Genomic DNA, 26373 nt, shown 5'->3' with positions numbered 1-26373 from the left:
TTTTTTGCGATGACTTTAGTCAAAACTAAGTTCTCTTCACAAAAGAAAAGAAAACTAAGCTATTGTGTACGAGCCAAATTCAATGAGTGGGACATCTTCTTCGAAGTGGATAAAGATGGTACAGTCTAGAGTTTCATTTCTTTTAGAAAATGTAGGCTAGACAAATAGTATTGTAAACTTCTTTTATCTATATTTCTAACTATTAGAATAGTGTTTGGACTATTTGTATACAAGTTTTGAACTTAATTATTGAATTTAAGAGCTATTGTGTTACTAGGAACATGGAGGTGTGCGAGATTAAACAACCAAGGTGTTGAAGTATCATTTAACACCCTGGAGGAGCGCTGCCCGTTTTCACGCCAACAATGTAAAAATCCTGTAATAAAGCGGACACAAGTGTAGAGTCTTACCACCAAAAGTTGCAGACCCTTCACCATCTGCAACCTTAAAATCCCAAACATCCACCAACTTACAACCATAAAACATGGAAAAAGTCTACATCACCCCCCCCCACCTTTCATACTTGGTCTACTTCACCCCCAACTATGAAACCGTCTGTTTTACCCCCTGAACTTTCCAAAACCGTCTATTTTACCCCTGGGCGGTTTTCTGACAGCGGTTTGCTACAGTAACAGCGGGTTTCCTACAGTAACGGTGGTTTGCTACAGCATCCGATGGTTTGAATTCCTTTTTTATTTATTTATTTTTGGTGAATCTTTGAAAAATCACAGTAAATCATAGAAAAATCATAAAATAAAAAATCTAATTTTGTTGGACTCCACATGAGTAGATCTACATAGTGAATATATAATACGGTATGCTTTAGTATAAATTTTTTTACTGTAGCCTTAGATTAATTGGAAAATCTAATTTTGTCTTTAATTAATTGGAATAATTTATAGCTGTAGCTTCTATGGTCCAATTGTGGTAAAATTTTTATGGCACGCTAATTATTGTATGCTTGAACTATAGTAAAAATTTCGTATTCATTGGACTATGTATAACTTAGTTATAGATAAATTCTAATTAATTACAAATAAAATTAGATTTTCCAATTAATCTAAAGCTACAAAAAAATTGTACTAAAGCATACCGTATTATATATTCACTGTGTAGATCTACTCATGTAGAGTCCAATAAAATTAGATTTTTTATTTTATGATTTTTCTATGATTTACTGTGATTTTTCAAAGATTCACCGAAAATAAATAAATAAAAAAATTCAAAACCATCGGGAACTGTAGCAAATCTGTTGTTACTGTAGCAAACCCACTGTCAGAAAACCGCCCAGGGGTAAAATAGACGGTTTTGGAAAGTTCAGGGGGTAAAACAGACGGTTTCATAGTTGAGGGGGTGAAGTAGACCAAGTATGAAAGGTGGGGGTGATGTAGACTTTTTCCATAAAACATCGATCACCTTAATTTCTAGAGCTTAACTCCTTGCCAAGGCTAGTCTCAATGGAAGTTTAATCTGAGTTTCATTTGCATTTAATATTTTAACACATCAGCAGTAGATTTGATGACTTGGTTCGTTAATTATGAAGAGAGATAGAGAGAGTTTTAGAGTTTGATCTGGACCACAGTTACCAACACAAAATGTGATGTGGCAGTCTTGGTAAAAATATCACGAAACTCTCTACTGACCTTAATTTCTCTCTCTCCTATCGGAGATATCGCATGAGCGCTGAGATGGTGGCGTGGATCCTTTTTTATTCGACCAGACTTCTCTTACGAACATTGTAAAGATTTGACACTATGAACAAAGTATATCTATATTTGTTAAGGGACAACATGACATTCAAATTACAGATTATATACAACTTAATTATACTAAAATATACACCACAACGTTAATCCTATGAAGACTATAACCAAAGTTCAGACAAGCATAAACACCTCATATTCCACAACAAAAAAGAGAGTGACATCTATAAATCCACTATACTACTTACGCAGCAACACTGAATGCTTGTGCTCCCTTGGCAACCTTAATAAAGACATCCTCCAAGGTGGTGTCAACCAGACCCCAAGCATATATGCTGAACCGGCGTTTTGCACTCTCGACGGCATGGAATACATCTGCAATCTTCAAGTCCTGCTTTGGCAGCTCAAATTTCTGGGTTCCTGAAAATATGGTATATCCTACTCACATTTGGTGATAAGCGGTGAACAAGCTGTTCAACCTCCTGCTCATTCTCTGAAGATGCTGTCATTGTCAGTACATAGGTGCCGCCATATCTAGCTTTCAGCTACAAAACAATTCATGGCAAACATTTGCCAAAGTGTTCAATAAACAGCTACGCAAAAATGTACATGTCTGCTCCATAGTGGTAAATAGGTAAGTTACCTCTTTTGGGTTACCAAGGCACTCGAATCCACCATCGACAAAAATGCCAAGTCTATCACATAGTACTTCTGCCTCCTCCATTGAGTGCGCTGTCAAAAATTACTTCATCAGTTGGCATTTTTTTTCAACAGTTGGCATTATTGTGTCTACAGAAGCAATAAACAGAGTATAAGGAGAGCTCAGTACTTGTAAGAACGATAGCACGGTTTCTCATTGCCTCCTTCACAACACTCCACAGATTGTTTCTTGATGCTGGATCTAGTCCGGTGCTTGGCTCATCCATGAAAACCACCTCAAGGTATCAAACTATCAGTTGCACATGCCAATGTATATTCTGCACTAAAAAACATAAACAGAAGTGAGGGCGGTTGTTAGAGGAGTCAAGGGCCTATTGGGCCTTAAGCCCATTAGGGTTAATTAGTCGCTTGTTTAGAGGACAAGTCAGACCTCTCTGTATAATGAGAGGAGATGTATCAATCTAGAATCAAGCAAGAGATTAGAAGGAAATCCCTTCTCTCTTGCCGGCCGTGGGCGAAGCCCCACGGCCGGCCTCCCCCAGCGTCCTTGCAGCCTAGCCGCCGCCACCACGTGAACAGTACCCGCGGATACTGTAGCGTTGTGTGTACTGTAGCACGCACATCGCCGCCACTTCCCTCAACTCGCTCCTCTCGATCCCAACGCCATCCATAACAATCTGGTATCAGAGATCTCTGGTTCGATCATGTGGTTCGATCGTGTCCACCCCCTGCCATCAGCGCCAGCGCCGTCGGTCGCGTCGGGGTTGTCGTCCGCATCCTCAGGAGCGCCCCTGACGTTGGAATCTTTGGCCGCCAACGTGGCTGCGATCGCCCGCTGCATGACGGCCATGCAGGCGGCCATGGCGGCCATGCAGGCGACCCTGGCCGCCCTCATCCCACCACCTCTCCCTCCACAACAGTCGTTCACCACCCCCAGCCCCGTGCCGCCACAGCAGGACAGCGATGGCGTCTTCTACGGGGGCGTGGATGACATCCAGGCATCGGCGGCGCAGCTGCAGGCGGTGGCGTATTGCCTCCTAGCGCGCCGACAGGGACAACAACACCCCATCTTCAAGCGGCGGCGGCCAGTCGTCCCTACAGCAGCAGCCTTGCAGCTCACGGAGAGGAAGGCGATTGCGCGGGCAAGTGCCTGCAAGGTGTTTGCGGCGGTGCAGCTGCAGGCTGCGGCGCGTGGCCTCCTAGCGCGCCGGCGGCTGCAGAAGATGCGCTCACCTATGCACGAGGCGACCTTGGCGGCGGTAGACCTCAGCATAGGGGAGCGTAACCTAGCATGGTCGGTCGACCTCGCCTGGTCGGACGGCCACCAGCAACCACGCCGACCTGCTGTTGTCTTCAGGCGCAAGCATGGTGTTTTTTTCATGGGCGGCGGACTCCAACTCTGCGGCACCAGCGATATGGGAGCAGCTTTCCTCCTTGTCACCGGCGGGGACGCACTGCCTAGCGCCATCGCATTCCGCCACCGTCCGCCACGAGAATGTCTCCGCTGGTTGCTGTTGCCACTAATTCTAGGTGGCCATACCCGTGCACCCCTTTCGTTCCGATGGTCTCCATGGGATCCAGGTGGCTACACACGTGCTGGTCCAGCAAGCGGAGGGTGCCCGCCGTATCTTCAGGATTCAAAAATAAAGAGTCATAGTCTTCTTCAGGTCAATAAAATAAGCCGAGATGTAAAAAGCTTATTTTTAGGTGTTCGGTTTGTGTCTAGTGGAGGCATCGTTAGTGTCATCATTAGATTGCAGCTCGAGGACGAGCTACATGTCCAGGTGGGGTGTAGTGTTAGAGGAGTCAAGGGCCTATTGGGCCTTAGCCCATTAGGGTTAATTAGTCGCTTGCTTAGGGGCCAAGTCAGACCTCTCTATATAATGAGAGGAGATGTATCAATCTAGAATTAAGCAAGAGATTAGAAGGAAATCCCTTCTCTCTTGCTGACCGTGGGCGAAGCCCCACAGCTAGCCTCCCCCAGCGTCCTTGCAGCCCTAGCCGCCGCCACCACGTGAACAGTACCTGCGGATACTATAGCATATGGGTCCTGTAGCACGCACATCGCCGCCACTTCCCTCAACTCGCTCCTCTTGATCCCAACAACCCCAATGCCATCCATAACAGCGGTACTTTGGGATCCCCAATTAATGAAATGGCAACACTAAGCCTTCATTTCATGCCCCCACTGTACTTTCCCACTTGCTTATCACCAACACCACCATGAAACAGTTTAACACTCTTCAGAGAGTCATCAACAGCCTGCAGTATAGAATATTATAAGCTCAGTATAGATGTATATATGTCTTTATAGTCATGTGGATTTTTGCTGCAATATAGAATCAACAAACATAGCACAGACTATTTCTCAGTGACGCTAAGTAGGAACTAATATTAAAACATGCCAACTACAGAACTATACCGTCAATAATTCAGTGCCTTTAAGATTCTTCAGTCTCCCATAAAACAATAGATGCTCTCTTCCTGTTAATGTTTCCCAAAGTAAGCTGCATCAAAGTGAAAGGGAATGAGACTGATGGCACTAGAATGCAACGGTAATCTGCCGAAATGGGTTTCCGACAGAAAATATAAATTTTATAGCAAGGCCTTACTCATGCTGTGGGCATACACCCATGTTAGTATAGATTGCATCCATATCAGTCTTTATATCCATTCCATGTACATAGGCAGTGCCAGATGTTGGTGGAATAAGCCCAATCATCTGCAGGGAAAAATATGTCGCTGAGGAGTGCAAAATATCACCTAAGTTTTGCCAAAAACTCAAAGTAATAGGCTATGTTGATGTACCATACTGATGAAGGATGCTTTCCCAGCTCCATTCGGGCCAAGCATTCCAAAACACTGGCCTTTTGGTATGGCAAGAGATAACCCTCGGACAGCAAATTTGTCAGGGTTTCCATCTTTTCCATGGTAAACCTTTTTGAGGTTATCAGAGAGGATCGCCTCGTTTGCAATGGGTTCCAGCAGAAGTTGCTCAACCGCCTCCCTCTAAACATAATTCAGAAAATGAGAATACAGAAAGTATCATTGAGAGATAATGTAAGAGAGTAACTTACTTCTTGAATAGCATCAGGAATGTCCATTTTTTTAATGTAAATCAGGAATGTCCATTTCGACGACTACTTTATATCTTTGTCTCCCAAAGCTATATCTCCGCAATGATACAGCACGCTTCTTAAAGCAGCCCAAGAAGAAAAAGGGATTTTTCTTGAATCCACCACCCAGTGACAAGACTTGATCCACACAGAATGCCAAGGGGAGAAGTATTGCCCACTCCACAACCATAATAATCAAGACACCACGCATTCCATTAAGAGAGTCATCTAGGTTACTCGATTTCATACCAGTGGTCCCCATTGATTTTCCAGCATATACGTATTGACCAAACTCGTATAATCCTCGGTACAATGAAAATCCAGGAATGATCTCCATTACAACTATCCAACCCTCTTTGTACATAAACAAAGATATCATCATGCATAAAACCCAAAGAGAGTTGTCTAATACTCAAATAGTAGTAATAAATGACAGAACCTTACTTGGAAAACCAGTATCCTCAAATTTCTGGGTTCCTAAAATATGGTATATCCTGCTCGCATTTGGTGATAAGCGCTGAACAAGTTGTTCAACCTCCTGCTCATTCTCCAAAGATGTTGTCATTGTCAGTACATAGGTGCCACCATATCTGTCTTTCAGCTACAAAACAATTCATGGCAAACATTTGCAAAGTGTTTAATAAACAGCTACGCAAAAATGTACATGTCTGCACCACACATGTAAATAGGTAAGTTACCTCTTTTGGGTTACCAAGGCACTAGAAACCACCATCGACAAAAATGCCAAGTCTATCACATAGTACTTCCGCCTCCTCCATTGAGTGTGCAGTCAAAAATTACTTCATCACTTGCTATTATTGTGTCTGTAGAAGCAAGAAACAACAGAGTATAAGGAGAGGTCAGTACTTGTAGAATGATGGCACGGTTTCTCTTTGCCTCCTTCACAACACTCCATAGATTGTTTCTTGATGCTAGATCTAGTCTGGTGCTTGGCTCATCCATGAAAACCACCTAAAGGTATCAAACTATCAATTGCACATGCCAATGTATATTCTGCACTAAAAACATAAACAGAACTGAGGGTGGTACTTTGGGATCCCCAATTAATGAAATGGCAACACTAAGCCTTCATTTCATGCCCCCACTGTACTTTCCCACTTGCTTATCACCAACACCACCATGAAACAGTTTAACACTCTTCAGAGAGTCATCAACAGCCTGCAGTATAGAATATTATAAGCTCAGTATAGATGTATATATGTCTTTATAGTCATGTGGATTTTTGCTGCAATATAGAATCAACAAACATAGCACAGACTATTTCTCAGTGACGCTAAGTAGGAACTAATATTAAAACATGCCAACTACAGAACTATACCGTCAATAATTCAGTGCCTTTAAGATTCTTCAGTCTCCCATAAAACAATAGATGCTCTCTTCCTGTTAATGTTTCCCAAAGTAAGCTGCATCAAAGTGAAAGGGAATGAGACTGATGGCACTAGAATGCAACGGTAATCTGCCGAAATGGGTTTCCGACAGAAAATATAAATTTTATAGCAAGGCCTTACTCATGCTGTGGGCATACACCCATGTTAGTATAGATTGCATCCATATCAGTCTTTATATCCATTCCATGTACATAGGCAGTGCCAGATGTTGGTGGAATAAGCCCAATCATCTGCAGGGAAAAATATGTCGCTGAGGAGTGCAAAATATCACCTAAGTTTTGCCAAAAACTCAAAGTAATAGGCTATGTTGATGTACCATACTGATGAAGGATGCTTTCCCAGCTCCATTCGGGCCAAGCATTCCAAAACACTGGCCTTTTGGTATGGCAAGAGATAACCCTCGGACAGCAAGTTTGTCAGGGTTTCCATCTTTTCCATGGTAAACCTTTTTGAGGTTATCAGAGAGGATCGCCTCGTTTGCAATGGGTTCCAGCAGAAGTTGCTCAACCGCCTCCCTCTGAACATAATTCAGAAAATGAGAATACAGAAAGTATCATTGAGAGATAATGTAAGAGAGTAACTTACTTCTTGAATAGCATCAGGAATGTCCATTTTTTTAATGTAAATCAGGAATGTCCATTTCGACGACTACTTTAGATCTTTGTCTCCCAAAGCTATATCTCCGCAATGATACAGCACGCTTCTTAAAGCAGCCCAAGAAGAAAAAGGGATTTTTCTTGAATCCACCACCCAGTGACAAGACTTGATCCACACAGAATGCCAAGGGGAGAAGTATTGCCCACTCCACAACCATAATAATCAAGACACCACGCATTCCATTAAGAGAGTCATCTAGGTTACTCGATTTCATACCAGTGGTCCCCATTGATTTTCCAGCATATACGTATTGACCAAACTCGTATAATCCTCGGTACAATGAAAATCCAGGAATGATCTCCATTACAACTATCCAACCCTCTTTGTACATAAACAAAGATATCATCATGCATAAAACCCAAAGAGAGTTGTCTAATACTCAAATAGTAGTAATAAATGACAGAACCTTACTTGGAAAACCAGTATCCTCAAATTTCTGGGTTCCTGAAATATGGTATATCCTGCTTGCATTTGGTGATAAGCGCTGAACAAGTTGTTCAACCTCCTGCTCATTCTCCAAAGATGTTGTCATTGTCAGTACATAGGTGCCACCATATCTGTCTTTCAGCTACAAAACAATTCATGGCAAACATTTGCAAAGTGTTTAATAAACAGCTACGCAAAAATGTACATGTCTGCACCATACATGTAAATAGGTAAGTTACCTCTTTTGGGTTACCAAGGCACTAGAAACCACCATCGACAAAAATGCCAAGTCTATCACATAGTACTTCCGCCTCCTCCATTGAGTGTGCAGTCAAAAATTACTTCATCACTTGCTATTATTGTGTCTATAGAAGCAAGAAACAACAGAGTATAAGGAGAGGTCAGTACTTGTAGAATGATGGCACGGTTTCTCTTTGCATCCTTCACAACACTCCATAGATTGTTTCTTGATGCTAGATCTAGTCCGGTGCTTGGCTCATCCATGAAAACCACCTAAAGGTATCAAACTATCAATTGCACATGCCAATGTATATTCTGCACTAAAAACATAAACAGAACTGAGGGTGGTACTTTGGGATCCCCAATTAATGAAATGGCAACACTAAGCCTTCGTTTCATGCCCCCACTGTACTTTCCCACTTGCTTATCACCAACACCACCATGAAACAATTTAACACTCTTCAGAGAGTCATCAACAGCCTGCAGTACAGAATATTATAAGCTCAGTATAGATGTATATATGTCTTTATAGTCATGTGGATTTTTGCTGCAATATAGAATCAACAAACATAGCACAGACTATTTCTCAGTGACGCTAAGTAGGAACTAATATTAAAACATGCCAACTACAGAACTATACCGTCAATAATTCAGTGACTTTAAGATTCTTCAGTCTCCCATAAAACAATAGATGCTCTCTTCCTGTTAATGTTTCCCAAAGTAAGCTGCATCAAAGTGAAAGGGAATGAGACTGATGGCACTAGAATGCAACCGTAATCTGCCGAAATGGGTTTTCGATAGAAAATATAAATTTTAGAGCAAGGCCTTACTCATGCTGTGGGCATACACCCATGTTAGTATAGATTGCATCCATATCACTCTTTATATCCATTCCATGTACATAGGCAGTGCCAGATGTTGGTGGAATAAGCCCAATCATCTACAGGGAAAAATATGTCGCTGAGGAGTGCATAATATCACCTAAGTTTTGCCAAAAACTCAAAGTAATAGGCTATGTTGATGTACCATACTGATGAAGGGTGCTTTCCCAGCTCCATTGGGGCCAAGCATTCCAAAACACTGGCCTTTTGGTATGGCAAGAGACAACCCTCGGACAGCAAGTTTGTCAGGGTTTCCATCTTTTCCATGGTAAACCTTTTTGAGGTTATCAGAGAGGATCGCCTCGTTTGCAATGGGTTCCAGCAGAAGTTGCTCAACCGCCTCTCTCTGAACATAATTCCGAAAATGAGAATACAGAAAGTATCATTGAGAGATAATGTAAGAGAGTAACTTACTTCTTGAACAGCATCAGGAATGTCCATTTTTTTAATGTAAATCAGGAATGTCCATTTCGACGACTACTTTAGATCTTTGTCTCCCAAAGCTATATCTCCGCAATGATACAGCACGCTTCTTAAAGCAGCCCAAGAAGAAAAAGGGATTTTTCTTGAATCCACCACCCAGTGACAAGACTTGATCCACATAGAATGCCAAGGGGAGAAGTATTGCCCACTCCACAACCATAATAATCAAGACACCACGCATTCCATTAAGAGAGTCATCTAGGTTACTCGATTTCATACCAGTGGTCCCCATTGATTTTCCAGCAGATACGTATTGACCAAACTCGTATAATCCTCGGTACAATGAAAATCCAGGAATGATCTCCATTACAACTATCCAACCCTCTTTGTACATAAACAAAGATATCATCATGCATAAAACCCAAAGAGAGTTGTCCAATACTCAAATAGTAGTAATAAATGACAGAACCTTACTTGGAAAACCAGTATCCTCAAATTTCTGGGTTCCTAAAATATGGTATATCCTGCTCGCATTTGGTGATAAGCGCTGAACAAGCTGTTCAACCTCCTGCTCATTCTCCGAAGATGTTGTCATTGTCAGTACATAGGTGCCACCATATCTGTCTTTTAGCTACAAAACAATTCATGGCAAACATTTGCAAAGTGTTTAATAAATAGCTACGCAAAAATGTACATGTCTGCACCATACATGTAAATAGGTAAGTTACCTCTTTTGGGTTACCAAGGCACTGGAAACCACCATCGACAAAAATGCCAAGTCTATCACATAGTACCTCCGCCTCCTCCGTTGAGTGTGCTGTCAAAAATTACTTCATCACTTGCTATTATTGTGTCTGTAGAAGCAAAAAACAACAGAGTATATGGAGAGGTCAGTACTTGTAAGAATGATGGCACGGTTTCTCTTTGCCTCCTTCACAACACTCCACAGATTGTTTCTTGATGCTAGATCTAGTCCGGTGCTTGGCTCATCCATGAAAACCACCTAAAGGTATCAAACTATCAGTTGCACATGCCAATGTATATTCTGCACTAAAAACATAAACAGAATTGAGGGCGGCACTTTGGGATCCCCAATTAATGAAATGGCAACACTAAGCCTTCGTTTCATGCCCCCACTGTACTTTCCCACTTGCTTATCACCAACACCCCCATGAAACAGTTTAACACTCTTCAGAGAGTCATCAACAGCCTGCAGTACAGAATATTATAAGCTCAGTATAGATGTATATATGTCTTTATAGTCATGTGGATTTTTGCTGCAATATAGAATCAACAAACATAGCACAGACTATTTCTCAGTGACGCTAAGTAGGAACTGATATTAAAACATGCCAACTATAGAACTATACCATCAATAATTCAGTGACTTTAAGATTCTTCAGTCTCCCATAAAACAATAGATGCTCTCTTCCTATTAATGTTTCCCAAAGTAAGCTGCATCAAAGTGAAAGGGAATGAGACTGATGGCACTAGAATGCAACGGTAATCTACCGAAATGGGTTTCCGATAGAAAATATAAATTTTAGAGCAAGGCCTTACTCATGCTGTGGGCATACACCCATGTTAGTATAGATTGCATCCATATCAGTCTTTATATCCATTCCATGTACATAGGCAGTGCCAGATGTTGGTGGAATAAGCCCAATCATCTGCAAGGAAAAATATGTCACTGAGGAGTGCATAATATCACCTAAGTTTTGCCAAAAACTCAAAGTAATAGGCTATGTTGATGTACCATACTGATGAAGGATGTTTTCCCAGCTCCATTCGGGCCATACATTCCAAAACACTGGCCTTTTGGTATGGCAAGAGACAACCCTCGGACAGCAAGTTTGTTAGGGTTTCCATCTTTTCCATGGTAAACCTTTTTGAGGTTATCAGAGAGGATCGCCTCGTTTGCAATGGGTTCCAGCAGAAGTTGCTCAACCGCCTCTCTCTGAACATAATTCCGAAAATGAGAATACAGAAAGTATCATTGAGAGATAATGTAAGAGAGTAACTTACTTCTTGAATAGCATCAGGAATGTCCATTTTTTTAATGTAAATCAGGAATGTCCATTTCGACGACTACTTTAGATCTTTGTCTCCCAAAGCTATATCTCCGCAATGATACAGCACGCTTCTTAAAGCAGCCCAAGAAGAAAAAGGGATTTTTCTTGAATCCACCACCCAGTGACAAGACTTGATCCACATAGAATGCCAAGGGGAGAAGTATTGCCCACTCCACAACCATAATAATCAAGACACCACGCATTCCATTAAGAGAGTCATCTAGGTTACTCGATTTCATACCAGTGGTCCCCATTGATTTTCCAGCAGATACGTATTGACCAAACTCGTATAATCCTCGGTACAATGAAAATCCAGGAATGATCTCCATTACAACTATCCAACCCTCTTTGTACATAAACAAAGATATCGTCATGCATAAAACCCAAAGAGAGTTGTCCAATACTCAAATAGTAGTAATAAATGACAGAACCTTACTTGGAAAACCAGTATCCTCAAATTTCTGGGTTCCTAAAATATGGTATATCCTGCTCGCATTTGGTGATAAGCGCTGAACAAGCTGTTCAACCTCCTGCTCATTCTCCGAAGATGTTGTCATTGTCAGTACATAGGTGCCACCATATCTGTCTTTTAGCTACAAAACAATTCATGGCAAACATTTGCAAAGTGTTTAATAAACAGCTACGCAAAAATGTACATGTCTGCACCATACATGTAAATAGGTAAGTTACCTCTTTTGGGTTACCAAGGCACTGGAAACCACCATCGACAAAAATGCCAAGTCTATCACATAGTACCTCCGCCTCCTCCGTTGAGTGTGCTGTCAAAAATTACTTCATCACTTGCTATTATTGTGTCTGTAGAAGCAAAAAACAACAGAGTATATGGAGAGGTCAGTACTTGTAAGAATGATGGCACGGTTTCTCTTTGCCTCCTTCACAACACTCCACAGATTGTTTCTTGATGCTAGATCTAGTCCGGTGCTTGGCTCATCCATGAAAACCACCTAAAGGTATCAAACTATCAGTTGCACATGCCAATGTATATTCTGCACTAAAAACATAAACAGAATTGAGGGCGGCACTTTGGGATCCCCAATTAATGAAATGGCAACACTAAGCCTTCGTTTCATGCCCCCACTGTACTTTCCCACTTGCTTATCACCAACACCCCCATGAAACAGTTTAACACTCTTCAGAGAGTCATCAACAGCCTGCAGTACAGAATATTATAAGCTCAGTATAGATGTATATATGTCTTTATAGTCATGTGGATTTTTGCTGCAATATAGAATCAACAAACATAGCACAGACTATTTCTCAGTGACGCTAAGTAGGAACTGATATTAAAACATGCCAACTATAGAACTATACCATCAATAATTCAGTGACTTTAAGATTCTTCAGTCTCCCATAAAACAATAGATGCTCTCTTCCTATTAATGTTTCCCAAAGTAAGCTGCATCAAAGTGAAAGGGAATGAGACTGATGGCACTAGAATGCAACGGTAATCTACCGAAATGGGTTTCCGATAGAAAATATAAATTTTAGAGCAAGGCCTTACTCATGCTGTGGGCATACACCCATGTTAGTATAGATTGCATCCATATCAGTCTTTATATCCATTCCATGTACATAGGCAGTGCCAGATGTTGGTGGAATAAGCCCAATCATCTGCAAGGAAAAATATGTCACTGAGGAGTGCATAATATCACCTAAGTTTTGCCAAAAACTCAAAGTAATAGGCTATGTTGATGTACCATACTGATGAAGGATGTTTTCCCAGCTCCATTCGGGCCATACATTCCAAAACACTGGCCTTTTGGTATGGCAAGAGACAACCCTCGGACAGCAAGTTTGTCAGGGTTTCCATCTTTTCCATGGTAAACCTTTTTGAGGTTATCAGAGAGGATCGCCTCGTTTGCAATGGGTTCCAGCAGAAGTTGCTCAACCGCCTCTCTCTGAACATAATTCCGAAAATGAGAATACAGAAAGTATCATTGAGAGATAATGTAAGAGAGTAACTTACTTCTTGAATAGCATCAGGAATGTCCATTTTTTTAATGTAAATCAGGAATGTCCATTTCGACGACTACTTTAGATCTTTGTCTCCCAAAGCTATATCTCCGCAATGATACATCACGCTTCTTAAAGCAGCCCAAGAAGAAAAAGGGATTTTTCTTGAATCCACCACCCAGTGACAAGACTTGATCCACATAGAATGCCAAGGGGAGAAGTATTGCCCACTCCACAACCATAATAATCAAGACACCACGCATTCCATTAAGAGAGTCATCTAGGTTACTCGATTTCATACCAGTGGTCCCCATTGATTTTCCAGCAGATACGTATTGACCAAACTCGTATAATCCTCGGTACAATGAAAATCCAGGAATGATCTCCATTACAACTATCCAACCCTCTTTGTACATAAACAAAGATATCGTCATGCATAAAACCCAAAGAGAGTTGTCCAATACTCAAATAGTAGTAATAAATGACAGAACCTTACTTGGAAAACCAGTATCCTCAAATTTCTGGGTTCCTAAAATATGGTATATCCTGCTCGCATTTGGTGATAAGCGCTGAACAAGCTGTTCAACCTCCTGCTCATTCTCCGAAGATGTTGTCATTGTCAGTACATAGGTGCCACCATATCTGTCTTTTAGCTACAAAACAATTCATGGCAAACATTTGCAAAGTGTTTAATAAACAGCTACGCAAAAATGTACATGTCTGCACCATACATGTAAATAGGTAAGTTACCTCTTTTGGGTTACCAAGGCACTGGAAACCACCATCGACAAAAATGCCAAGTCTATCACATAGTACCTCCGCCTCCTCCGTTGAGTGTGCTGTCAAAAATTACTTCATCACTTGCTATTATTGTGTCTGTAGAAGCAAAAAACAACAGAGTATAAGGAGAGGTCAGTACTTGTAAGAATGATGGCACGGTTTCTCTTTGCCTCCTTCACAACACTCCACAGATTGTTTCTTGATGCTAGATCTAGTCCGGTGCTTGGCTCATCCATGAAAACCACCTAAAGGTATCAAACTATCAATTGCACATGCCAATGTATATTCTGCACTAAAAACATAAACAGAATTGAGGGCGGCACTTTGGGATCCCCAATTAATGAAATGGCAACACTAAGCCTTCGTTTCATGCCCCCACTGTACTTTCCCACTTGCTTATCACCAACACCCCCATGAAACAGTTTAACACTCTTCAGAGAGTCATCAACAGCCTGCAGTATAGAATATTATAAGCTCAGTATAGATGTATATATGTCTTTATAGTCATGTGGATTTTTGCTGCAGTATAGAATCAATGAACATAGCACAGACTATTTCTTAGTGACGCTAAGTAGGAACTAATATTAAAACATGCCAACTACAGAACTATACCGTCAATAATTCAGTGACTGTAAGATTCTTCAGTCTCCCATAAAACAATAGATGCTCTCTTCCTGTTAATGTTTCCCAAAGTAAGCTGCATCAAAGTGAAAGGGAATGAGACTGATGGCACTAGAATGCAATGGTAATCTGCCGAAATGGGTTTCCGATAGAAAATATAAATTTTAGAGCAAGGCCTTACTCATGCTGTGTGCATACACCCATGTTAGTATAGATTGCATCCATATCTGTCTTTATATCCATTCCATGTACATAGGCAGTGCCAGATGTTGGTGGAATAAGCCCAATCATCTACAGGGAAAAATATGTCGCTGAGGAGTGCATAATATCACCTAAGTTTTGCCAAAAACTCAAAGTAATAGGCTATGTTGATGTACCATACTGAGGAAGGATGTTTTCCCAGCTCCATTCGGGCCAAGCATTCCAAAACACTGGCCTTTTGGTATGGCAAGAGACAACCCTCGGACAGCAAGTTTCTCAGGGTTTCCATCTTTTCCATGGTAAACCTTTTTGAGGTTATCAGAGAGGATCACCTCGTTTGCAATGGGTTCCAGCAGAAGTTGCTCAACCGCCTCCCTCTGAACATAATTCAGAAAATGAGAATACAGAAAGTATCATTGAGAGATAATGTAAGAGAGTAACTTACTTCTTGAATAGCATCAGGAATGATCATTTTTTTAATGTAAATCAGGAATGTCCATTTCGACTACTTTAGATCTTTGTCTCCCAAAGCTATATCTCCGCAATGATACAGCACGCTTCTTAAAGCAGCCTAAGAAGAAAAAGGGATTTTTCTTGAATCCACCACCCAGTGACAAGACTTGATCCACACAGAATGCCAAGGGGAGAAGTATTGCCCACTCCACAACCATAATAATCAAGACACCACGCATTCCATTAAGAGAGTCATCTAGGTTACTCGATTTCATACCAGTGGTCCCCATTGATTTTCCAGCATATACGTATTGACCAAACTCGTATAATCCTCGGTACAATGAAAATCCAGGAATGATCTCCATTACAACTATCCAACCCTCTTTGTACATAAACAAAGATATCGTCATGCATAAAACCCAAAGAGAGTTGTCCAATACTCAAATAGTAGTAATAAATGATAGAACCTTACTTGGAAAACTAGTATCCTCAAATTTCTGGGTTCCTGAAATATGGTATATCCTGCTCGCATTTGGTGATAAGCGCTAAACAAGCTGTTCAACCTCCTGCTCATTCTCCGAAGATGTTGTCATTGTCAGTACATAGGTGCCGCCATATCTGTCTTTTAGCTACAAAACAATTCATGTCATACATTTGCAAAGTGTTTAATAAATAGCTACGCAAAAATGTACATGTCTGCACCATACATGTAAATAGGTAAGTTACCTCTTTTGGGTTACCAAGGCACTGGAAACCACCATCGACAAAAATGCCAAGTCTATCACATAGTACTTCCGCCTCCTCCATTGAGTGTGCTGTCAAAAATTACTTCATCACTTGCTATTATTGTGTCTGTAGAAGCAAGAAACAACAGAGTATAAGGAGAGGTCAGTACTTGTAAGAATGATGGCACGGTTTCTCTTTGCCTCCTTCACAACACTCCACAGATTGTTTCTTGATGCTAGATCTAGTCCGGTGCTTGGCTCATCCATGAAAACCACCTAAAGGTATCAAACTATCAATTGCACATGCTAATGTATATTCTGCACTAAAAACATAAACAGAACTGAGGGCGGTACTTTGGGATCCCCAATTAATGAAATGGCAACACTAAGCCTTCGTTTCATGCCCCCACTGTACTTTCCCACTTGCTTATCACCAACACCACCATGAAACAGTTTAACACTCTTCAGAGAGTCATCAACAGCCTGCAGTACAGAATATTATAAGCTCAGTATAGATGTATATATGTCTTTATAGTCATGTGGATTTTTGCTGCAGTATAGAATCAATGAACATAGCACAGACTATTTCTTAGTGACGATAAGTAGGAACTAATATTAAAACATGCCAACTACAGAACTATACCGTCAATAATTCAGTGACTGTAAGATTCTTCAGTCTCCCATAAAACAATAGATGCTCTCTTCCTGTTAATGTTTCCCAAAGTAAGCTGCATCAAAGTGAAAGGGAATGAGACTGATGGCACTAGAATGCAATGGTAATCTGCCGAAATGGGTTTCCGATAGAAAATATAAATTTTAGAGCAAGGCCTTACTCATGCTGTGTGCATACACCCATGTTAGTATAGATTGCATCCATATCAGTCTTTATATCCATTCCATGTACATAGGCAATGCCACATGTTGGTGGAATAAGCCCAATCATCTACAGGGAAAAATATGTCGCTGAGGAGTGCATAATATCACCTAAGTTTTGCCAAAAACTCAAAGTAATAGGCTATGTTGATGTACCATACTGATGAAGGATGCTTTCCCAGCTCCATTCGGGCCAAGCATTCCAAAACACTGGCCTTTTGGTATGGCAAGAGACAACCCTCGGACAGCAACTTTGTTAGGGTTTCCATCTTTTCCATGGTAAACCTTTTTGAGGTTATCAGAGAGGATCGCCTCGTTTGCAATGGGTTCCAGCAGAAGTTGCTCAACCGCCTCCCTCTGAACATAATTCCAAAAATGAGAATACAGAAAGTATCATTGATAGATAATGTAAGAGAGTAACTTACTTCTTGAATAGCATCAGGAATGTCCATTTTTTTTAATGTAAATCAGGAATGTCCATTTCGATGACTACTTTAGATCTTTGTCTCCTAAAGCTATATCTCCACAATGATACAGCACGCTTCTTAAAGCAGCCTAAGAAGAAAAAGGGATTTTTCTTGAATCCACCACCCAGTGACAAGACTTGATCCACACAGAATGCCAAGGGGAGAAGTATTGCCCACTCCACAACCATAATAATCAAGACACCACGCATTCCATTAAGAGAGTCATCTAGGTTACTCGATTTCATACCAGTGGTCCCCATTGATTTTCCAGCAGATACGTATTGACCAAACTCGTATAATCCTCGGTACAATGAAAATCCAGGAATGATCTCCATTACAACTATCCAACCCTCTTTGTACATAAAGAAAGATATCGTCATGCATAAACCCCAAAGAGAGTTGTCCAATACTCAAATAGTAGTAATAAATGATAGAACCTTACTTGGAAAACCAGTATCCTCAAATTTCTGGGTTCCTAAAATATGATATATCCTGCTCGCATTTGGTGACAAGCGCTGAACAAGCTGTTCAACCTCCTGCTCATTCTCCGAAGATGTTATCATTGTCAGTACATAGGTGCCGCCATATTTGTCTTTCAGCTACAAAACAATTCATGGCAAACATTTGCAAAGTGTTTAATAAACAGCTACGCAAAAATGTACATGTCTGCACCATACATGTAAATAGGTAAGTTACCTCTTTTGGGTTACCAAGGCACTGGAAACCACCATCGACAAAAATGCCAAGTCTATCACATAGTACTTCCGCCTCCTCCATTGAGTGTGCTGTCAAAAATTACTTCATCACTTGCTATTATTGTGTCTGTAGAAGCAAGAAACAACAGAGTATAAGGAGAGGTCAGTACTTGTAAGAATGATGGCACTGTTTCTCTTTGCCTCCTTCACAACACTCCACAGATTGTTTCTTGATGCTAGATCTAGTCCGGTAGTTGGCTCATCCATGAAAACCACCTAAAGGTATCAAACTATCAGTTGCACATGCCAATGTATATTCTGCACTAAAAACATAAACAGAACTGAGGGCGGTACTTTGGGATCCCCAATTAATGAAATGGCAACACTAAGCCTTCGTTTCATGCCCCCACTGTACTTTCCCACTTGCTTATCACCAACACCACCATGAAACAGTTTAACACTCTTCAGAGAGTCATCAACAGCCTGCAGTACAGAATATTATAAGCTCAGTATATATGTATATATGTCTTCATAGTCATGTGGATTTTTGCTGCAATATAGAATCAACAAACATAGCACAGACTATTTCTCAGTGACGCTAAGTAGGAACTAATATTAAAACATGCCAACTATAGATCTGTACCGTCAATAATTCAGTGACTTTAAGATTCTTCAGTCTCCCATAAAACAATAGATGCTCCCTTCCTGTTAATGTTTCCCAAAGTAAGCTGCATCAAAGTGAAAGGGAATGAGACTGATGGCACTAGAATGCAACGGTAATATGCTGAAATGGGTTTCCGATAGAAAATATAAATTTTAGAGCAAGGACTTACTCATGCTGTGGGCATACAACCATGTTTGTATAGATTGCATCCATATCAGTCTTTATATCCATTCCATGTACATAGGTAGTGCCAGATGTTGGTGGAATAAGCCCAATCATCTGCAGGGAAAAATATGTTGCTGAGGAGTGCATAATATCACCTAAGTTTTGCCGAAAACTCAAAGTAATAGGCTATGTTGATGTACCATACTGATGAAGGATGCTTTCCCAGCTCCATTCGGGCCAAGCATTCCAAAACACTGGCCTTTTGGTATGGCAAGAGACAACCCTCGGACAGCAACTTTGTTAGGGTTTCCATCTTTTCCATGGTAAACCTTTTTGAGGTTATCAGAGAGGATCGCCTCGTTTGCAATGGGTTCCAGCAGAAGTTGCTCAACCGCCTCTCTCTGAACATAATTCCAAAAATGAGAATACAGAAAGTATCATTGATAGATAATGTAAGAGAGTAACTTACTTCTTGAACAGCATCAGGAATGTCCATTTTTTTAATGTAAATCAGGAATGTCCATTTCGATGACTACTTTAGATCTTTGTCTCCTAAAGCTATATCTCCGCAATGATACAGCACGCTTCTTAAAGCAGGCCAAGAAGAAAAAGGGATTTTTCTTGAATCCACCACCTAGTGACAAGACTTGATCCACACAGAATGCCAAGGGGAGAAGTATTGCCCACTCCACAACCATAATAATCAAGACACCACACATTCCATTAAGAGAGTCATCTAGGTTACTCGATTTCATACCAGTGGTCCCCATTGATTTTCCAGCAGATACGTATTGACCAAACTCGTATAATCCTCGGTACAATGAAAATCCAGGAATGATCTCCATTACAACTATCCAACCCTCTTTGTACATAAAGAAAGATATCGTCATGCATAAACCCCAAAGAGAGTTGTCCAATACTCAAATAGTAGTAATAAATGACAGAACCTTACTTGGAAAACCAGTATCCTCAAATTTCTGGGTTCCTAAAATATGGTATATCCTGCTCGCATTTGGTGATAAGCGCTGAACAAGCTGTTCAACCTCCTGCTCATTCTCCGAAGATGTTGTCATTGTCAGTACATAGGTGCCGCCATATCTGTCTTTCAGCTACAAAACAATTCATGGCAAACATTTGCAAAGTGTTTAATAAACAGCTACGCAAAAATGTACATGTCTGCACCATACATGTAAATAGGTAAGTTACCTCTTTTGGGTTACCAAGGCACTGGAAACCACCATCGACAAAAATGCCAAGTCTATCACATAGTACTTCCGCCTCCTCCATTGAGTGTGCTGTCAAAAATTACTTCATCACTTGCTATTATTGTGTCTGTAGAAGCAAGAAACAACAGAGTATAAGGAGAGGTCAGTACTTGTAAGAATGATGGCACGGTTTCTCTTTGCCTCCTTCACAACACTCCACAGATTATTTCTTGATGCTAGATCTAGTCCGATGCTTGGCTCATCCATGAAAACCACCTAAAGGTATCAAACTATCAGTTGCACATGCCAATGTATATTCTGCACTAAAAACATAAACAGAACTGAGGGCGGTACTTTGGGATCCCCAATTAATGAAATGGCAACACTAAGCCTTCGTTTCATGCCCCCACTGTACTTTCCCACTTGCTTATCACCAACACCACCATGAAACAGTTTAACACTCTTCAGAGAGTCATCAACAGCCTGCAGTATAGAATATTATAAGCTCAGTATAGATGTATATATGTCTTTATAGTCATGTGGATTTTTGCTGCAATATAGAATCAACAAACATAGCACAGACTATTTCTCAGTGACGCTAAGTAGGAACTAATATTAAAACATGCCAACTACAGAACTATACCGTCAATAATTCAGTGAATTTAAGATTCTTCAGTCTCCCATAAAACAATAGATGCTCTCTCCCTGTTAATGTTTCCCAAAGTAAGCTGCATCAAAGTGAAAGGGAATGAGACTGATGGCACTAGAATGCAACGGTAATCTGCCGAAATGGGTTTCCGATAGAAAATATAAATTTTAGAGCAAGGCCTTACTCATGCTGTGGGCATACACCCATGTTAGTATAGATTGCATCCATATCAGTCTTTATATCCATTCCATGTACATAAGCAGTGCCAAATGTTGGTGGAATAAGCCCAATCATCTGCAGGGAAAAATATGTCACTGAGGAGTGCATAATATCACCTAAGTTTTGCCAAAAACTCAAAGTAATAGGCTATGTTGATGTACCATACTGATGAAGGATGCTTTCCCAGCTCCATTCGGGCCAAGCATTCCAAAACACTGGCCTTTTGGTATGGCAAGAGACAACCCTCGGACAGCAAGTTTGTCAGGGTTTCCATCTTTTCCATGGTAAACCTTTTTGAGGTTATCAGAGAGGATCGCCTCGTTTGCAATGGGTTCCAGCAGAAGTTGCTCAACCGCCTCTCTCTGAACATAATTCCGAAAATGAGAATACAGAAAGTATCATTGAGAGATAATGTAAGAGAGTAACTTACTTCTTGAACAGCATCAGGAATGTCCATTTTTTTAATGTAAATCAGGAATGTCCATTTCGACGACTACTTTATATCTTTGTCTCCCAAAGCTATATCTCCGCAATGATACAGCACACTTCTTAAAGCAGCCCAAGAAGAAAAGGGGATTTTTCTTGAATCCACCACCCAGTGACAAGACTTGATCCACACAGAATGCCAAGGGGAGAAGTATTGCCCACTCCACAACCATAATAATCAAGACACCACGCATTCCATTAAGGGAGTCATCTAAGTTACTCGATTTCATACCAGTGGTCCCCATTAATTTTCCAGCAGATACGTATTGACCAAACTCGTATAACCCTCGGTACAATGAAAATCCAAGAATGATCTCCATTACAACTATCCAACCCTCTTTGTACATAAACAAAGATATCGTCATGCGTAAAACCCAAAGAGAGTTGTCCAATACTCAAATAGTAGTAATAAATGACAGAACCTTACTTGGAAAACCAGTATCCTCAACAAAAAGGCGGAGAAGAAATTCCCCTATTAAGCCAGAGCCAAATACGTAGATGTAACAAACCACTGCAGCACAATGATTCTCGAAACAGTCAATCAGTAAGCACCATAGGATTTCTTCAGAAGATAAATGCCGAGCACAAACCTGTGGCTATTTTGACAGCAGAAAAGAAGGAAGCTACAAAAAATGCAAGTGAAATCTGCAGGTTTATGTAGATGAAGTAGAAGACAAATTGAAGGCTATAGTCATTTTTCCTAAAGAAATCTAGACCTGCATAGAGGAAAGTTGAATTCAATTATAATGGCGCTTGTAGCACATTACGATTTAGAATTACATCAGATGGATGTAAAGACGGCATTTCTAAACGGGGATTTGGAGGAAAATGTTTACATGGCACAACCAAAAGGTTTTGTTGTGGAAGGAAAAGAACGTATGGGAAGTCGCCTGAAGAAATCCATTTACGGATTAAAACAAACATCAAGACAGTGGTATTTAAAGTTTGATAGTACAATAAGGAAGTTTAGGTTTCAAGAAAATGTAGAGGACAATTGCGTTTATACAAAGTTCAAGAATGAGAAATACATTTTCCTAATCTTGTATGTGGATGACATCTTACCCGCTAGTAGTGATGTTAATCTAGTACTAGAAACGAAGAAGTTCTTGTCCTTGAATTTTGATATGAAGGATCTCGGTGAAGCTTCGTTCGTTCTAGGAATAGAGATTCATCGAGATAGAAGAAAGGGGGTTTTAGGATTATCACAAAAGGCATACTTAGAAAAGGTTCTAAAGAAATATAGTATGCAAAATTATAAGCCTTCACCTGCTCCCATAGGCAAGGGCGATACATTTGGGAAATTCCAATGTCCCAAGAACCAATATGAGATCGATCAAATGAAAGTAGTTTCATATGCTTCAGCTGTCAGAAGTTTACAGTATGCTCAAATGTGTACACACCCTAACTTAGCGTTTGTTACCAGGTTACTTGGCAGATATCAGAGTAATCTAGGAATAGAACACTGGAGATTAGTAAAGAAAGTTTTGTGTTACTTGCAAGGCACAAAATGCCTCATGCTAACGTACAGAAGATCTGATTCCCTACACATAGAGGGGTATTCAGATTCAGATTATGCGGGAGATGATAGAAAGTCCACGTCGAGATATATATTTATTCTCGCAGGAAGAGCTATATCGTGGAAAATCTTCAAGCAAACCGTCACTACATCGTTTACGATGTATGCCAAGTTTATAGTGTGTTATAAGGCCACAGGGTAGGTGAATTGGCTGAAGAAGCTCATGTCCGGGTTGAAAGTGGTAGACGACATACATAAGCCACTCAAATTATACTGCGATAATAATACAACAGTATGTTATGCTCACAACAATAAGTCAAGTGGTGCTGCCAAACACATTGGCATAAAATATTATGTTGTGAAAGACAAAGTCCAGGATCATATAGTTAGTCTTGAGCACATAAGTACAAAAAAGATGCTCGCGGATCCGCTTACAAAAGGCTTACCACCCAATGTGTTCAGAGAACACTTAGCCGGCATGGGTTTAAGGGAAAGCCTATGATTCCTGGATAATAAGGGCCTAGTTGAGAATCTGTTTCAAAACAGAGAGGTGCATTGTAGTTGTTAATCTAATGGCACTGACCGTGACGATGAGGCACGCTCTATGCACTGATCTGTGATGGAATGAGAAAAATATAAAGTAAGTTAAGTTTAAGTAATAAGATGAGATTAAGGGGGAGGTTGTTAGTGTTGATCTCTCTAGCTCGGCCCAATGGCCGAGTTGGGCCTTGACCTCGCTCCCTGATCGGGGGCGTCCAACCCTACATGGTTGGTGGGCCCCATCGTATTGTGCTATAAAGAGAGATGGGGGCCGGCGGCTCTCAGTACAAGGTTCACCATGAGCCGCCACATCCACCGACAAAACCTAACCCGATTTGGTGAGGGGCACAGCCAGCGACGGGAAACACCATCACCAGGACGCCGTCGCCGTTGGACCACTTCACCGCTACACCGCCACTGGAGCGCCACCTCTTCACCGCCCACTCTACCGATGCGATGGACGGTTCTAGCTCCACCAAACCCTCCGATGGTCGGTACCTCTGCTCCCCTCTCTCTCTTGGATCTCGTAGTCCATGTTCTAGGGCATGTTTATCCTATTCTAGTCAAGACAACACCCCTAGATGTACATCTAATGATCCTGTAAGTCTAACACTCCATCCATTACCAACAAGAGGAAAATGAACATATATAATACAACAAAGATCAAACTACATATTCAAGCCTTCAAGGCCTGCAGTTATGCTGGAAGGAACTCACTGCAACGATTTTGGAGAATGCATCCAGATAATCCGTCAAATTCAAGGAGGAAGTCGAAGCAGGAAACAGTCCACCCGAAAGACCTGTCAGTTGAAACACGAACACAGCAACAGCACGCGTATTACGAACAACAAATCGTCACGTAACTGACTTGTATAGCATGGAAGCTTGCTACCATGACATTGACATGGAATACAAAGAGTAGAATATATACTTTGAGCTAGCGATAGGTTGTTGCCGGTGACGAGGACGGCGGCAGGGCAGGAGCCGGTGTCCCGACAGGTCGGGTCAGGCAAGCCGTCGAACGGCTGGCCGGCGGTCCTCACAGCGCGTGACTCGGGCCGTGGCACCTGCACCAGCGCCGGCCACGGGGTCGGGTTGGGGATCGGGCAGCTGCCGACCTGGTCCAGGGTGGAGTGCTGGACGCCGCACTCCGTCCGGCGGCACGCGTCCCCGACCGCGGCCGGGCCCGGGTAGACGCAGGCGCAGCCGCAGCGGTACTTGGGCTTGTCGAGCTCGCGGTCGATGACGCCCTGGAGCACGACGAGGATGACGCAGAGGAGCACCGGGAAGATCGTGATGCCGATGTTGGTCTTCAGGTTCCGCTTCTGCACACATCGCACAGTCAAGAAGACGATCATCGGGTGCTCCTTGGATTCTTGCATTGCAGCAAAGGCACAAACAATCTGACTTCATCGCGAGACAGCACAGAGCAAGCGAGAACAGGGCAGGGAGGGGGACCTGGAAGCAGAGGTTCTTGCGGAGGAGGGCGTTGGCCTGCGTGAGGAAGCTCGCGGGGCCCCTCGTGGGGGCCGGGACGTCCATCCGCGAACGAGCAGAGGAACTGCTGCCGCCTGCTGGCCGGGTTCGGCGGAGACAACGAGTCAATTCAGTGGCAAGCAGAAGCAGCACTGGTGAACCTTGTGCCCCGGTTTTATAGCATACGCTGGAGCCGTTGGCTGGCTCCCGCCAATTCCGCCACACGCCGTCCGTCACCGTAGCCGTTTCTGAAGGGAGACCGCAAATAACGAGGACTGAGAGGGCTTAACTGAAACCTGAAACAGATGCGATTAAACCATCTTGGCAGGGTTAAATGGCAAAAGGTTCCTGTTTGCTTCTCTCGCTCTCGCCTCGATGCAGTTTCTTTGTTCGTCCAGTTGACTTCAGGGTAAATGAAACAGCGGCCGTGAAGACTGGTCAGAGGCCACGTGGGCCCACCCAACAGATTGGCTTGGCTGTCCATGCTGTCCGTACATATACTTCCATGGAGCTTGAAATTGAAATGGATATACATGTGTCAACTTACCTCTTACAAAGAACTATCAAATACTACGATTGGTAACGGTTAGCTTATGTGACACGGTTTCAATTCCACGATGATTCATACGGCCTAGCGTTCGGACGTCCAGACAGGGCTAGCTAGTGGCCGGACGTCCGCGGCCCACGCTTGCTTCATGTGAGGTCTACTATAACATGTGCAACACTAGATCTACTTTTTGCAACATATAGAGAAAACATTTGCAACATACATTCGAAATGGCTGAAACACTTGCAACATACGTCTAAAACACGAGGGAAACACGTGTGTAGCCGTTACAAAACATATGCAACATCTAGATAAAAATATGTGTGAAAACATATGCAACATCAGAATAAAACACTTGCAACATAAGTGTGAAACATATGCAACTCCGAGATAAAAACACGTGCAACATCCGTCTGAAAACAACTGAAACACTTGTGAAAGTATCTAGGCCCCTAGTTGGGTTTCGGTGATTAATGACAATACAAGATTACTATGACTAACGTATGTTTTGCAAATGCAATTAAGTTAGG

The 26373-nt window shown here is 41.7% G+C and overlaps 3 protein-coding genes and 5 pseudogenes across 3 annotated transcripts; 1 reads left to right on the top strand and 7 right to left on the bottom strand.

The window, feature by feature from the left end:
• Positions 1 to 1947: 1947 nt before the first annotated feature.
• Positions 1948 to 25412, bottom strand: LOC136499819 (ABC transporter A family member 7-like; annotated as a pseudogene).
• LOC136501885 (ABC transporter A family member 8-like) lies at positions 2418 to 5467 on the bottom strand. Its single transcript, XM_066497415.1, has 7 exons — positions 5441 to 5467; positions 5172 to 5372; positions 4976 to 5085; positions 4786 to 4870; positions 4497 to 4625; positions 2533 to 2638; positions 2418 to 2435 (listed from the first exon to the last, which is right to left on the bottom strand). Exons 1-5 carry the CDS (start codon positions 5465 to 5467, stop codon positions 4536 to 4538), a joined length of 513 nt encoding a protein of 170 aa, XP_066353512.1. The 3' UTR covers positions 2418 to 2435; positions 2533 to 2638; positions 4497 to 4535.
• LOC136501886 (uncharacterized) lies at positions 3224 to 3825 on the top strand (annotated as a pseudogene).
• On the bottom strand, positions 5472 to 7891 carry LOC136501884 (ABC transporter A family member 7-like; annotated as a pseudogene).
• LOC136501883 (ABC transporter A family member 7-like) lies at positions 7925 to 9835 on the bottom strand (annotated as a pseudogene).
• Positions 14026 to 16026, bottom strand: LOC136501882 (ABC transporter A family member 7-like). Its single transcript, XM_066497413.1, has 8 exons — positions 15649 to 16026; positions 15340 to 15552; positions 15144 to 15253; positions 14954 to 15038; positions 14665 to 14793; positions 14481 to 14586; positions 14312 to 14400; positions 14026 to 14214 (listed from the first exon to the last, which is right to left on the bottom strand). The coding sequence occupies exons 1-8, from the start codon at positions 16024 to 16026 to the stop codon at positions 14026 to 14028; spliced, it is 1299 nt and encodes a 432-aa protein (XP_066353510.1).
• Positions 16057 to 17774, bottom strand: LOC136501881 (ABC transporter A family member 7-like; annotated as a pseudogene).
• On the bottom strand, positions 17672 to 21819 carry LOC136501880 (uncharacterized). The gene is made up of 16 exons (XM_066497412.1): positions 21709 to 21819; positions 21440 to 21640; positions 21244 to 21353; positions 21054 to 21138; positions 20765 to 20893; positions 20581 to 20686; positions 20412 to 20500; positions 20153 to 20314; positions 19406 to 19606; positions 19210 to 19319; positions 19020 to 19104; positions 18731 to 18859; positions 18547 to 18652; positions 18378 to 18466; positions 18124 to 18280; positions 17672 to 18033 (listed from the first exon to the last, which is right to left on the bottom strand). The coding sequence occupies exons 1-16, from the start codon at positions 21733 to 21735 to the stop codon at positions 17672 to 17674; spliced, it is 2148 nt and encodes a 715-aa protein (XP_066353509.1). The 5' UTR covers positions 21736 to 21819.
• Positions 25413 to 26373: the final 961 nt, after the last annotated feature.

Source organism: Miscanthus floridulus, chromosome 13, assembly GCF_019320115.1.
Source record: "Miscanthus floridulus cultivar M001 chromosome 13, ASM1932011v1, whole genome shotgun sequence".
Classification (NCBI taxonomy): Eukaryota; Viridiplantae; Streptophyta; class Magnoliopsida; order Poales; family Poaceae; genus Miscanthus; species Miscanthus floridulus.
Note: the sequence above shows the minus strand (reverse complement) of the source record. Positions and strands in the feature narration are given on the sequence as shown.